The 14,075-nt window shown below is 38.5% G+C and overlaps 1 protein-coding gene across 1 annotated transcript in view; it reads right to left on the bottom strand.

Moving 5' to 3' along the window:
* Vps41 (VPS41 subunit of HOPS complex) overlaps positions 1-14,075 on the bottom strand; it is a 162,947-nt gene that overhangs the window by 51,555 nt on the left and 97,317 nt on the right. Inside the window, exons 8-10 of the mRNA XM_031359611.1 lie at positions 12,039-12,158; positions 10,879-11,025; positions 8,578-8,644 (exon numbers count right to left, since the gene is read on the bottom strand). Coding sequence (XP_031215471.1) covers positions 8,578-8,644; positions 10,879-11,025; positions 12,039-12,158 — 334 coding nt within the window. The remainder of the gene's footprint in view (positions 1-8,577; positions 8,645-10,878; positions 11,026-12,038; positions 12,159-14,075) is intronic.

Raw genomic sequence — 14,075 nt, 5'->3', positions numbered from 1 at the left:
GAGGAGGAGGAAGACCAAAGTGTGGAGCAGAGACTGAAGGAATGACAATCCAGAGACTGTCCCACCTGGGGATCCATTCCACATACAGACACCAAACCCAGACACTGTTGTGGATGCCAACAAGTGCTTGCTGATAGAAGCCTGTTCTCCTAAGAGCCTCTACCAGTACCTGACAAACACAGAGGTGGAGGCTCACAGCCAACCATTGGACTGATCACAGGGTCCCCAATGGAGGAGCTAGAGAAAGGACCCAAGGAGTTGAAGGGATTTGCAGCCCCATAGGAGGAACAACAATCTGAACTAACTAGTACCCCCAGAGCTCTCAGGGAGCTAATCCACCAACCAAAGAGACTTGTGGCTCCAGCTACATATGTAGCAGAGGATGGCTTAGTCAGTCATCAGTGGGAGGAGAGGCCCTTGGTCCTGTGAAGGCTCTATGCCCTAATGTATGGGAATGCCAGGGCTAGGAAGCAGGAGAGGGTGGGTGGGTGAGCAAGGGGAGGCGGGAGGGGATGGGTGGTTTCTGAGGGGATAATATTTGATATGTAAATAAAGAAAATATCTAATAAAAAAGAAAAAACTGTCAAGATATTAGAAATATAGGAGTTATCACCATCTAGATAAAATTAAAACATTCCTTGTGTTGACTCATTCCTTTACACCACACACACTCTTCTTAGAGAAACAAAGCCCACAGTGATAGCAACACTCGGTGTGACTCACAAGGAAGAGTTCTAACTGCTGTTACCTTAGCTGTGGCTACTCAGCTATCCTAAGATTCCTCTCCAGCAATACCCACAAAAGAAAACACACACACACACACACACAAAGTTCACTTCCTATTCTGAGGTGTTAGTGTGTGGAGGTACCTGCACCTACAATGCCTTAAAATGCCACAGAAAGAACCTCACTTTTCCATTAGTCTTTCCACCAAGGCAACAAGAGTGTTTATAGATTCAAAAGTGCTATTTATTTTTTATATTAATGCTAAGATAAAGAAAAGATGCCTAGAGACATGGCATCAGAATGCATGTATGTACAAGGAATAAATATTATTTCTATTTATGTAAAGGAAAAAATTCTGAATTGTATTTATTCTAAGGAATTTACATAAAACATAAAGTGTTTATAGACTAAATTTGTAAAATACCTTCTAGCAATTATTGGCTTTTTATTTCAAAATAACAGTGGCCAATAAAGTTTATGTCCTTATATTCCATTCTACACCACAGAACAATGATTTTAATAATTTTAATAAGCCTTGTCTTTTTCTGAGCGAAAGCTAGTTTTGAAATAGGTGGTTTACAAACCTAATTCGACAAAAGCTCACATTTAATTAGATTATCATGAATAGATAAATCACAAAGAAACCAAAACAAATTGTTGGGTTACACAGCTCATGGCTTGGGAGGGAAGGCTTGAGAGGAAACTAGTGTCATGGAAGATACAGCCTGCACTTGAGATGGGGACCTCTGAGGAGTGTGCTGTGTTTCCACACACAATATCTGCTGAAGAGCACCAGGTCTGGTGGGGTCTGTAGCTGTGGCATGGCCTCATCCTGCCACAGCAGCAAACGCTTCCACCCTCCAGCCTGCTCAGAAAACAGTGTAGACAAGCTGTAAGAATCAGCATACTGAGCTCAGAGGTCAGCAACTACACTGTAGTCTTTCCAGAAGAGAGCAGCAGATGTCAGAATTCAATGCCTTTTTTTTCCAGATTGGTGGCATAATGGATAATATAATTGAGAACACAGGTGCAGGCTACATGTATACTACACCACCAAGAACAATAGTTTAAGACTTGAGATCTTTGTGATTAGAAGGTCCCATCCTTTCCTAGAATTTTCTTTGCTACTATAAGGGCAAACAGTGCAGAGCATACAACTTACACCATCTTTTCTGGTCCTTCCAATCTTGTTGCATCTCCCCAAATGCCATTCTATAAGGAAGAGCATCTGTAACTCTCATACTCCATTTTAGTTCTTTTGTATCAATTGTATAGCAAAGGACTCCTGCCCTTAACCAGTAGGCAAAAGCAGAAGTAAACTGTGCCCACAGAGCTTTCAGTAAGTCTGGACACTTGGTTTGGCATGCCAGTGGTCAGTAAAAACACCTTTGGAATCAACATTTTAATAGAGTCAGGGATCGCTCTAAAGCAGATATACTGAAGTAAAACGTGCTATGACCTTTGGTACTAGCCAATCACAGCAGAGCTGACATATGGAATTAAAGCTGAAGAGATCAGCTACTAGACAAACTAAGAAAAACATCCAACCACACCAGGCCAAGAGTTCACACAGCTCAGAGACCATTTACAGCAACTTGGGTTTCAACTTAATCCCAGATTCTCTAATTGGTATCTGGTACATTAATCTGTAATGTGTTAAACGTCAGCCACCATGAAGCCAGTGATAAAGATATTTAATTAGTAACAGTATCAAGCTTAGATAAAAGAAAAAGAAATGGTCAAGGCATGCGAAATAACAATATTTAAATCAAATGTTTATATTTGTTCTAAGTATAAAATCACCTTAGTCATCAGCTAAGCCCAAGTCACACACTAAATGACAGGGGCTCTCTACTTTCTGAAATAACTCTTTTAGTCTGTGGCAGAAATTCACTCACTAACATGGAGCATGCAAAACTACAGGTTGCTCATCTAAGAACAAACTAAAGAAAAAAATTCCATTTCTCTAAATGAGGCACTTCTCTGAAACAAAGTTTCAAACACTTGAGGCATCACCACTGACAAGCGCAGGGGTCTGTGGACTTTGGGAAATCCCTATCGGGTGGACCTGTGAAGTAAAGGGGCTACAGAAGGCTGGAGGCAATGCTAGGAGCACCACCTGCCCACACGAGATGCACGTTCCTTCTGCTGTTCTTTGTCTGCTATATGTTTTTGAGACGGTGCCTTACTCTGTAGCCAGTCTGGCCTTGAGCTCATTACGTAACACAGGGTAACCTCAAACCTGTGTCAACTCTCCTGCCTTAGATTCCTACTGTTGGGATTGCAAGTTTGAGCTGTATCTGGCTACAGAAACAGCTTTGCAATAGGAATGCCTGAATTAAAGTGCTTTTGCTTAGGAACAGGATAATCTTGTATAGGTTACATGAGCCCCTCTGAAAAATTTCTTTACCTATAGAATGGGAATAATACCAACTACCTTTGGAATACTGTACATATTGAATGAGATTCTGTTTATACTATATTTAGCATTCTGACTAGTGGCTCTGTGTGTGTGTGTGTGTGTGTGAGTGTGTGTGTGTGTGTGTCTGTGTGTATGTGTATGTATGTGTATGCGTTTGCATAGACCAGATTAGGGTGTCCAGTTTCTGCCCCACCACTTCCCCTTTCTACCTCATGCTCCTGAGATAGATTCCCTCAGTAAATCCAGAGTTAGGCCAGCAAACCTCACACACCCTCCTGTTTCCACTCCCAACACCACTGCGGCTATGACAAGACATGGCCAAGTCCACAGTTCTGGTGATGTAAACTCAGGTCCTTCTGCTTACATAGCAAGTATCTTGGCAACTTGGATATCTTCCCAGACTCACGCATCAGATTTCCTATAACACTAGTAATAACAAATATCCACTGGGTGGTAGTGACACATGTCTTAAATTCCAGCACTCAGAAGATCTCTGAGTTCAGGAGTAGTCTGGTCTGCAGAAAGAGTTCAGGATAGCCAGGGTTACAGAGAGAAACCCTGTCTCAAAACAAAACAAAACAAAACAAAAAAACAAAAAAACAAAACAAAACAAATATTCACATTCACAGACCTGTATGCAAGTCTTTCTATCATACCAAGAGGAAGACCAAATAGAGACAGATTCCTCCAGAGCAAGCAGTTTAAGGAAACAGCATCTAGGAAGTGTTATGACATTCAATGCAAGATGCTGTTTCATACTTAAATTATTTTCACAATGAAGTATTGGGGAAATCCAATGCAAAATAAGAAAGTAAACAGAATATAAACAGGAAGTTGAACAGGAAACTATTCAAAACCAGATCCTCAGATAGAAACACCTGGAAAGGAACTCCCACTTCCCGTGGTCCTTACTGAGACTTTCATTAAGAGAAAGAACTGAGTCACCTACCTCATTGTTCTCACATGTAGGAAAAATGACAAGCATATGAAGAAAGACACTTAGATCTAAGAAAGAATTATCCCACAATTCTTCCAAACCATGTAAGGAGACCCCAAGTTTCCAGGTCACTGTCCCAGATCAACCAAGAGGCTGAACAGTGGATGACATGCTAATCTTCCTGATAACCATGGGAATGGTTCATGGTACTTAACCCTAACTACAGTGGTCAAATATCAGTAATGTACTCACACAAATGACAAAGCTACATTTCTATTATTTCCCTGAAAATTTTCATCCTTAAAAATTCTCAGAGCTTTTTGTTTTGCATCTTAATTATTCAATAACATCTCTAGGATGCTATACCTCAAGCTGTTCAGAGGTTTCCCCTGATAGACGAAGGACAAGTGGGGTGGAAGTGAGACACACTCAAGCAAACACCTTTCTTGTAGCTACAAGTCTGTTCTTGTTCCTTGGTTTTTCTCAGTCCTACACTCCCAACATGCACTCTGCTCATACTCAGGAAATCCGAACTAAACTACTGATCTCTCCCAGAGTTAAAAACGTGGGTTAAAGCTCTACAAACTGGCAATCAACAAATTTCTAATTCCTCATATTTTTGGATTTCAATCGATTAGGATATGTTGGTAATATTAATGTTCATATTAAGATATTAAGAAAAGGTAATTGTTACTTCCTGTTGTTTTTGTTATAAGAGGTGGAATTAGGTTCGTGTGGATTTGTTGAAAGATTACTTTCTTGCTTCTTCTAGGGTGTAGTTTTGCTCTTTATGTTGATGTTTTCCATCTATTATCCTTTGCAGAGCTGGATTTGTGGAAAGATATTGTGTAAATTTTGTTTTGTCATGAAATATCTTGTTTTCTCCATCTATGGTAATTGAGAGTTTTGCTGGGTATAGTAGCCTGGGCTAGCATTTGTGTTCTTGTAGGGTCTGTATGACATCTGCCCAGAATCTAGCTTTCATAGTCTCTGGTGAGAAGTCTGGTGTAATTCTGATAGGCCCGCCTTTATATGTTACTTGACCTTTTTCCCTTACTGCTTTTAAAATTCTTTCTTTGTTTAGTGCATTTGGTGTTTTGATTATTATGTGATGGGAGGAATTTTAGGCTTCTTGTATGTTCATGGGCGTCTCTTTCTTTAGGTTAGGGAAATTTTCTTCTATAATTTTGTTGAAGATATTCACTGGCTCATTACCTTGGGAGCCTTCACTCTCTTCTATACCTATTATCCTTAGGTTTGGTCTTCTCACTGTGTCCTGGATTTCCTGGATGTTCTGGGTTAGGAGTTTTTTGCTTTTTGCATTTTCTTTGACTTGTGTCAATGTTTTCTATGGTGTCTTCTGCCCCCAAGATTCTATTGTACAATCTGTATACACTTTCAGCTTGTTTGTTTGTGACAGTGTCTTGCTGTGTACAACATAATGATCTTGAAATCTTTCTTCTCCTATCTCAGACTCTCTATTAGTAGTATTGTTTATTTCATGTTTTTACACTATATTATGGTTTTCAGAACAGCTTACATATTTCAAAAGTATTTATACAGCCAAAAGAAATATAGACAATTAACTTTGGAGGTGGCTTGTAAGAGAACAAGAAAGAGTGAGAGTGAATGCTTTGCTTGATGTTTGTAACTATTATATCAAGTTTGAAGAAGAGGACTTTATAAGTTACTCTTTCTCTGAGATGAATGCTTTTCCAAATTATCACAGCCAATGAACCAGATTCTTACCCTCACCTAATGTCTGTGCCACCCTCTAAGCAGAACCATTGTTCTTTGAAACAGTTGGTGAATGACTTTATGGATACACCATCTTAATACACACACCATTTCTTAAATGAATGTAATCTGTTCTCTGTGGGCTGAGAATAAAGTCACTCACTCAAGTCAAATAGCTTTGACCACAGTAGGAAGTCTGTATCCAAAAATCGTGCCTACAATTCATTGCTTGGCACAGCAGAACTGTCAACTCTTAGCTTAGCTACAATGGAAGTAAAATCCTTTGGTGATGTGAGGGTCATTTAAGTACAGCCTTATTACAATGAACTCCAATGTTTAAAAATTGTTCTCATTTTGGGCTTGTACCACAGTAAGAGCCAAGATTTTAAGCTCTACTAAATACAAAACAAACAAACAAACAAAAAGACTTTATATATTTATGTTCATTTAAGAAAATACTAGTAGTGCTATATTATTTTGAAATATACAGTTAATATGTTTAGATTTATTTAAAATTATATTGAGAAAAACATTTGTATTTTCAGTACTGCTGTAGACAAGCATCTACATAAGACTGTTCAATTGATTGTTGTTTTATATCAAACAACTTTTATAATACTCATTTTTATTGTTATAGTATTTTATAAATTAAAGAATATGACAAAAAAGATAATGTAAGTATTGAAGGGGGTCTCTGTGAAGAGCTGGGGTACAAAAGGGAAACAAGAATGTGATTTAATTCTATTTACTTAAAATATGTTTTTGAATATTAACAAATTTAGATAAATTGAAATCATGTAACTTTTCTCATCATAATGCAATAAAACTTAAAAGAAAGAAAGAAAGAAAGAAAGAAAGAAAGAAAGAAAGAAAGAAAGAAAGAAAGAAAGGAAGAAAGAAAGAAAAGCTCTACAAACTGCTGGGCAGTGGTGGCACATGCCTTTAGTCCCAGCACTTGGGAGGCAGAGGCAGGTGGATTTCTGATTTCAAAGTCTGCCTGGTCTACAGAGTGAGTTCCAGGACAGCCAGGGCTACACAGAGAAACCCTGTCTTGGAGAAAACAAAAACAAAAAAAACATAAAACCTCTATAAACTACACTTCTGACTTCAAGTACAGAACAACTCAGATTGAAATGATCTCACCAAACGAGGTTAGAAGATAACATACAGCAAACAATGTTTGCAGAATCATGAAAAACAGAGCAGTACCATACTTCTACAACATCCACCATCCAAAGGCACAAGCGAATTTTACATCTGACTTTAATATGGCAAGACTTATTATTGCTCATCAATGTAATGGTATATTATACTCAGCACAGGAAACATACTAGGTGTTTCCCAGAGGCACGGAATCATTCAACAACAGTATTATGTACTACCTTCTATAATGTTCCAGGACTTCAAGACATGAAGTAAATAAAAATAGTCCAGCGTTTGCTTGCATTGAAGTGACACAGAAATGTATAAAATAATCAAGAACCCAAGAGCTGCTGCAGCTGTATAGCTAGAGGCAGATGAAGCCACACTGAATGGGTGCGATTGGCCTGCTCAGGCGGAACAAGTGGGTTTTATCAAGAAAACAACTGACCCAAGATTTATGATAAAGTTGATTATTATTAAAAGTTGGTAAAGAGAAAAGAAGCAAGAAGAATGTTCTAGAAAGAGGGAAAGAAAGTGTAGTGAGAATTATGGAATTCTGATTTCCTTTAAAAGCACAGAGATATTACAAGAATGTTTTTTCTTTTAATCCTAGGTATGGGATTAAAATCAGCTGAGTACAATTTGCTATAGCAGAGGCATGACTTTGCCAGCAGCGACTGTGTGACGTTAGAAGTTCTGGAAACTCTTCAGAGGGTACATAAATGCTAGGCCTACATAAATGCTAGGACTAATCCTAAAAGGTGGGGTGGTTGGTTCCAATTTCTTAGTAGTTGTAATCAAAGAAGAAAGAAATCAGATTCAATAACCACCCCCTCTCTTTTTCTCCTATCCTTTCTTTCCTATTTAGTGATGGGGTAAAACCAGGGGGAAGGGGTGGGAAAAAGAGGAACCCACAAAGAAGCTAAGACTGGCTAGAAGAAGAAGCTGGGTGTGTTCAGGAACGTCACTGTGGCTGTAGAGCTCAGACCACAAAGAGGCTTGGTGCGAGCTGTTGCTAGAGAGACGGGGCTGGGTACCACTTTTATTGTGATGAAGAGAATGGACTGGAGTTGGAGTGGAGCACATTAAACTGAAAAGGTGGTGGTAATACTCCAAATAAAAGATGGTGGCAATTGGGGCCAGAGCAATGGTGACAACAATGAGTCCTGAGAAGCACCAAGTCAAGACTAGCAAGGGTCAGTACTGTACTAGGTACATGCATGCATGAACTCATAGTCTACGTTACATATTATATAAGGTTACAGCCACTTTATAACATTCTTTCTCACATTTTATACATGAGAGATTATTGAAACATCAGAAATCTGTCTGAGGTAGGTCTTGGTGGTAAATATCACAACCAGGATCCAAATTCAAATATTCTGACTTTAAAGCTGACTACAAAGTTATTATGAGAAAGCTATTTGCTTGTTTGTTTGGGGAAAAGGGTTCTTTCCACAGTGTGTTTCCAAAACTTGAAGGCTTTTTGGACAAATTCTATCAAAGCACCAAGAGACAGGCTCTGGTGGAGGACATGGTCTTTGGCTTCCACTTGACTACCAGATGCTCTTCTGAAGTTTTACCATCATAGGAAACATGGGAGGGGCCATACCTATCTCAACATATCGACTTGGCAGATCCCTCATCTCACTGGCATGGCGTTCCTTCACTGAGCATATCTGAAACAGAAATTCACAGGTTATTCTCTAGATATGATAATGAAGTCTCTATAGCATTTTATTCAGTGAGGTATTTTTTAAAGATAGTCATGTCACCCAAAGATGAAGTACATATAATCTACTTAAGACATAAAAGACAGAAAGGATTTGAGAGGTTGGGGAGATGACTCAGCAGGTTCGAGCTCAGGCTGCTCTTGCAGAGGACTTGGTTCAGTTCCCAGATCCCACATGGTGGCCCACAACTTTCTGTAATTCCAGTTCTAAATAATCAACGCCCTCCTCTGGCCTTTGTGGGCACTGAATGCATAAAATGCCCTTACATGCATAAGATGCCCAGACATACATTGAGGCAAAACACTCAGACTTAGATTAAAAAATAAATCAAGCAATTAGTTTAAACAATGCATGACAACCACTATATAGACTGCCCCATATTCGTCCAATATGAAGTTACACTTTATGACAAAAAGAACTTTCATGTAAACTTCTGTTTCTAATAGCCCTTTCTCTGAAGCTCTACTTAAGGACTATAAAAATATGCAGGAGGTGTTTTGGTAGAACACACATGCTATGGCTGCCCCACAAAGTCTGCTCTCTACAGAATCCCTATTGGGATCACCTGTGCATGGCTGAGAAGGTTAAGAGAGGCTTCCTGTTCTATGGCAGCAAGTATGTAGCCTATAAGTCCAATATTTCTACTATTAGCACTTTTTCAGAAAACTCTGTCTGTCTTTGTTTTAAATTATACAGATAAGGTTGAGATCAAATCTGTATCTATTCAATAGTCTCCTACTTCCTTCACAAATACCAGATAATAGATATTATGAGTTCATTATTTTGTCTAGGTTGGTAGGATTATGAGTACTATGAGTATTTATTTTTCTTACCTCTTTCCAAATGCATACACTTTCCAAAGAGAATCTATTCAACTTTGTAATAAGAAACAAGGGGTTTTGTTTTTTGTGTTTTGGTTTGTTTTGGGTTGTGTCTTTTTAAGGTTTGGCCCTCCGTGTACAAGATTGAACTAGAAGTCAGGTACTGATGCGCATATCGGTGACCAGCTTCTTCCTTCACTTGCAGAGTGTGATAGTTTATAGTCATCAGCCTAAGTGTCACTACACTATGGAACATTCTACGGCAGACAAGCTCAAATAGAAAAACAAGAATGAACAACATCCCAGTCTAAGGACACCATTAATAACTCTACTATAGAGCTACTGCTATTAATATAAATACTACCATAAATATTAATTTTTAAATATCCTTCTATCATAGTAATCGTTAGTACTATTATAACACTGTATCATAAGAAACTAGTATAACTTATTTGATCAACTTTCTTATTTCTTATTTGTTTTCTATTTCTATCCATGAATAGTATAAATAATAACAGCATGCTCAGTATACTTAAATATAAAATGTTAAGACGTTACTTAGGCTAAATTACTAGTATATAAAGCCGCCAGATCAATGGTTTGATGTACTTTATCTTTTTGTCTGATTCCTTCTTTAATGCACATGTCTAAATTTGTCTCCAACACAGCAACAACCCGGTGAAGGGCTCAGAGAATGCTTTCCCTAATGTGGGACAAAAACCCATGGCTGCAGACATGTGAGGATGCACAAATTTGGGACTGGCTGCTTTTCTCCTCAATTACTTTGGGACATTTGTTTTATGTTCCTTTCCTCCAGCTGCCTTTTCTTTCTGGTGAACTTCTGAGTTTATAAGAGACCTACTCTCCCCCACGATTAAGTCATCTCAGAAAAATATTTCACAATGCCAATCATATTATAAATAATGAGCCAGGGCCTTATACCATAAAATTATGAAATATGCAGATGATTTAGTTTTAATCTCATCTCACTACCATGAATAACCCAAATGATCAAAGCTAAAGACAGAAAAAGGATAATATGAAGATCAACACCTTTGACTAAGCCACCAAAATCAACCACATTTTCCATAAATAGCTAAGGGACTGCAGTGTGATTGTGGGAAATTAAAACAGAGCTCAACAAATACAGCATCATTGTGAGAACAGAAAACGGCAATTACTCTGCCCATATAGAAGCACATCTTAAAATCTGTACTTGTAAAATAAAGTGTCCTACACCACAGTGTTCAGGTAAAAATATGAGGTTCACCAAAAACCATTCATGAGTGCATGTTTCTTTAGATCACTCTCAATGAATCTAGAATGATTTGGGTTTAATATAAAGACCAAGTAAACCACCTTGATAGAAGTTCCCCAGCCAATAATGAGTGTCACACTGTCCTTCCAGCAGAGGCTGCAGGGATACATATCTGGGCGAAGACTTATATCATCTCGGGGAACATTGGTGATTCTCTGCTTTGAGGTGATGTCAAAAATCTTCACACCCTACAAAACAAAGCAACATTAAGCATCTTGTATTCTGGAGAGCGAGCATAGCAATAGGTGTGCTATTCAAAACAATAACAGTGTTTACTGGGCATGCCCCGGAGCCATACAAGGGCATGGTCTTTCTTTATACAAAGCCTCTGAGAACCAAAGCTCCAAGGCTCCTTTCTAGACAAAGGCTGTTATTAATGGAGGGCATAAGGAACACAAATCCAGCACATACATGTTTTGCACACAGACACCAAGTTTGCTTTCAACCTGACAGGTGGCAGGCATTTCTAAAGGAATTCTTCTGAACAAGAATGAGTTTTAGTTTTTCAGAAAGGCTTTGGTTCTGAAAACCCATCCATTCAAAGACAATAACATGTGACCCTTCAAAATGCTCAAATGGAACCAAGTGCAGCTGGCTAAACATGAGCCTGGAGAGTGTGGTTGTTGTAAGGAAAATCCCAAGCAGCAGGGCTGAAGTGAGACAATTTCTACTATTTCTAATGAAAAAGGAACTGATTTTCTCAACTACAAGTTGAAAACATGATAGATATGAAAAAGACTACTCTAAACTTTCTCCAGGCCCCACTTTATATTAAATAAACTTTAAGTGCAATACTGAGAGTACAATACACTTTTTAAATGACAGGCCATGTTTTGGCCTATGATTATACTTGGAGTACAGAGGAAATCAAAACTTGCTTTTCTGAGTGGTCATGCGCAGCGGGCAACTGGCATTTTCAGAGCATAGGCCTGAAGCAGCTGTTCAATAATTAAGATGGCTTTTCATTTTCTTGGTTACCCTGTGCCTCAGTCTCTTCCTCTACAAAGATTTTAGTTTCCAATGTGTTGGGAATTACTGTACTATGAAAGCCCAGGCGATCTGACTTCCTCAAGCTGAGGTATGGTATGAATCACCCGTATCTATTAGAATTGTAACTCTATGGAGTCTCTGCCCCAGCCCTTTCCATCTGGCAACCTGATGCCACTGTGCAAGTGCTAGAGAGACAGACATGTGCCTTTACCATATTGTTGGCCCAAGCAATCAGATGGCCTCTCCACTTCACACTCCTTATGTTCCCTTCCCCTTCGTGTAGGACAGAAGACTTCCATCTGTTCATCCAAGTCCGTTCAAATAGCAGCAACTGAGGACACAGCAAAACACAGGCTTTCAGATCCCGAGTCACACAGAAGGTCCTTTATGCATCCTTTCTGCCTGTCAGGGTTACCAAGTGACAAATAAGCCACTCTCGGTATCATTTAATGCTTATTTTAAATAAATACCCTGCTTTTGGAAAGAATACCCTACATATCTTTAACTGCCCAAATTCCTACTTTAAATTAGATTTGAGCACTGAGGTAATGACAAGTCTCAGCCACAAGATGGCACCAAAGCACCACGACTCAGAGCAAACAATGCCTTAGTGAACCCAGCATCAGGAAGGCTTTTCAACTGGGAACTAACTCATTTTGTAAACTAGGAAATCAGGACCTTTTAAGTTTCTCACTGGCAAGATAGTCATCACAGGTTAAACTGCTTTAGTTGGAAACAGTCATCTTTTCTCTCATCTAATCCAAAGCAAAAAATTTGACAGTATCTTTTTAACATAAATCAAATCACAAAGTATGGGCCATTTGCTTTAAAATTTAGGGCCTTTAAATTTTTCACAGTAGCTAGACACTATATAAAGAGAAGAATCTTTATATTGTGAAATCCCACTGAAAATTTTAAAATAAAATATAACTGGTCAAAACTCCTTAATTCTGAAGAAGAGACAGTTCTGATAATTCATGCATTAATAACATATTTTTCTTGATTTTCCCAACTTCAACTCTTTAAGCAATGGCATCTATAACATGTATCACTTGAAAGCACATCAACCAGAAGTGTGTGTGTTACCGCTGTCTGCTACACTGAGGACAGAGGCCAGGAGAGGTCTGGGGTGAGGCAGGGACAAACTTCACTACTGTTGGCCGAGAATGCTGGTGTAGATAGAGTTCTTGGTCTATGATCCCTCTGCCATCATACTCTAGGATTACTGGCAGGTGTCACCATTCCTGGCTAGAGAATTTTTAAAATTCCTTCCAGTTCCTCAGTGTTTTGTGTATCTTCTACCATGCCCAAAGTATCAGGAAGGAAATATCAGAGATAACCTAGAAACTATGCTATGCAATAAGGCAGTCAGCAAAAAGTACATTACAATTATATATGACAACCACAGATAGACTAAAAACATGGGAACTACTGAGCACAATATGGAGACAGGAAAAGTCAGGACTGACTGACAGTCAGTATGTCTGTCTGTCTACCTATGTACGTATCTATAAATATCCGTCTCTCTCTCAATATATGTATTATCAATATAAAAATATCCAGGATATTGAAAAACACTACAAAACAGTATTTTCTACAATGCCTCTTAAATATGAATAAATAGCCATATATTAAATATTTATTTACATAGAAAATAGTATAGCATTATGAAGCATAATTACAAAGTAATCATAATTCTATAAAAGGATGTAAAGAAATCATACATAGCTATTTTTCTAATTATTCATGGTATTTTTATAATGTTAACACATTAATAAGGATGTAGTCCATTGTCTTACTTTTACAACCAAGTTTAATTTAGGGAGCTGGATAAAGCAATAAGAAACATTCTGAAATCTTAAAAGAGGACATAAATGTGCTTCCAAATTAATTCACAAAAACCACCACTAGTTTTTCCTTTCCTTTTCTTTCCTTTTCTTTTCTTTTCTTTTCTTTTTTACTGTTAGATATTTTCTTTAATTACATTTCAAATGTTATTCCCTTTCCTGGTTTCCCCTGCAAAAAACCCCCATCTCATCCCCTTTCCCCCCCTCACCAACCCACCCACTCCTGCTTCCTGGTCCTGGCATTCCTCTACACTGGGACATCAAGCCTTCCCAGGACCAAGGGCCTCCCCTCCCACTGATGACCAACAAGGCCATCCTTTGCTACATATGCAGCTGGAGCCATTAGTCCCACCATGTTTACTCTTTGGTTGGTGGTTTTGTCCCTGGGAGCTCTGAGGGTA

Source organism: Mastomys coucha, unplaced genomic scaffold, assembly GCF_008632895.1.
Source record: "Mastomys coucha isolate ucsf_1 unplaced genomic scaffold, UCSF_Mcou_1 pScaffold7, whole genome shotgun sequence".
Lineage (NCBI taxonomy): Eukaryota > Metazoa > Chordata > Mammalia > Rodentia > Muridae > Mastomys > Mastomys coucha.
Note: the sequence above shows the minus strand (reverse complement) of the source record. Positions and strands in the feature narration are given on the sequence as shown.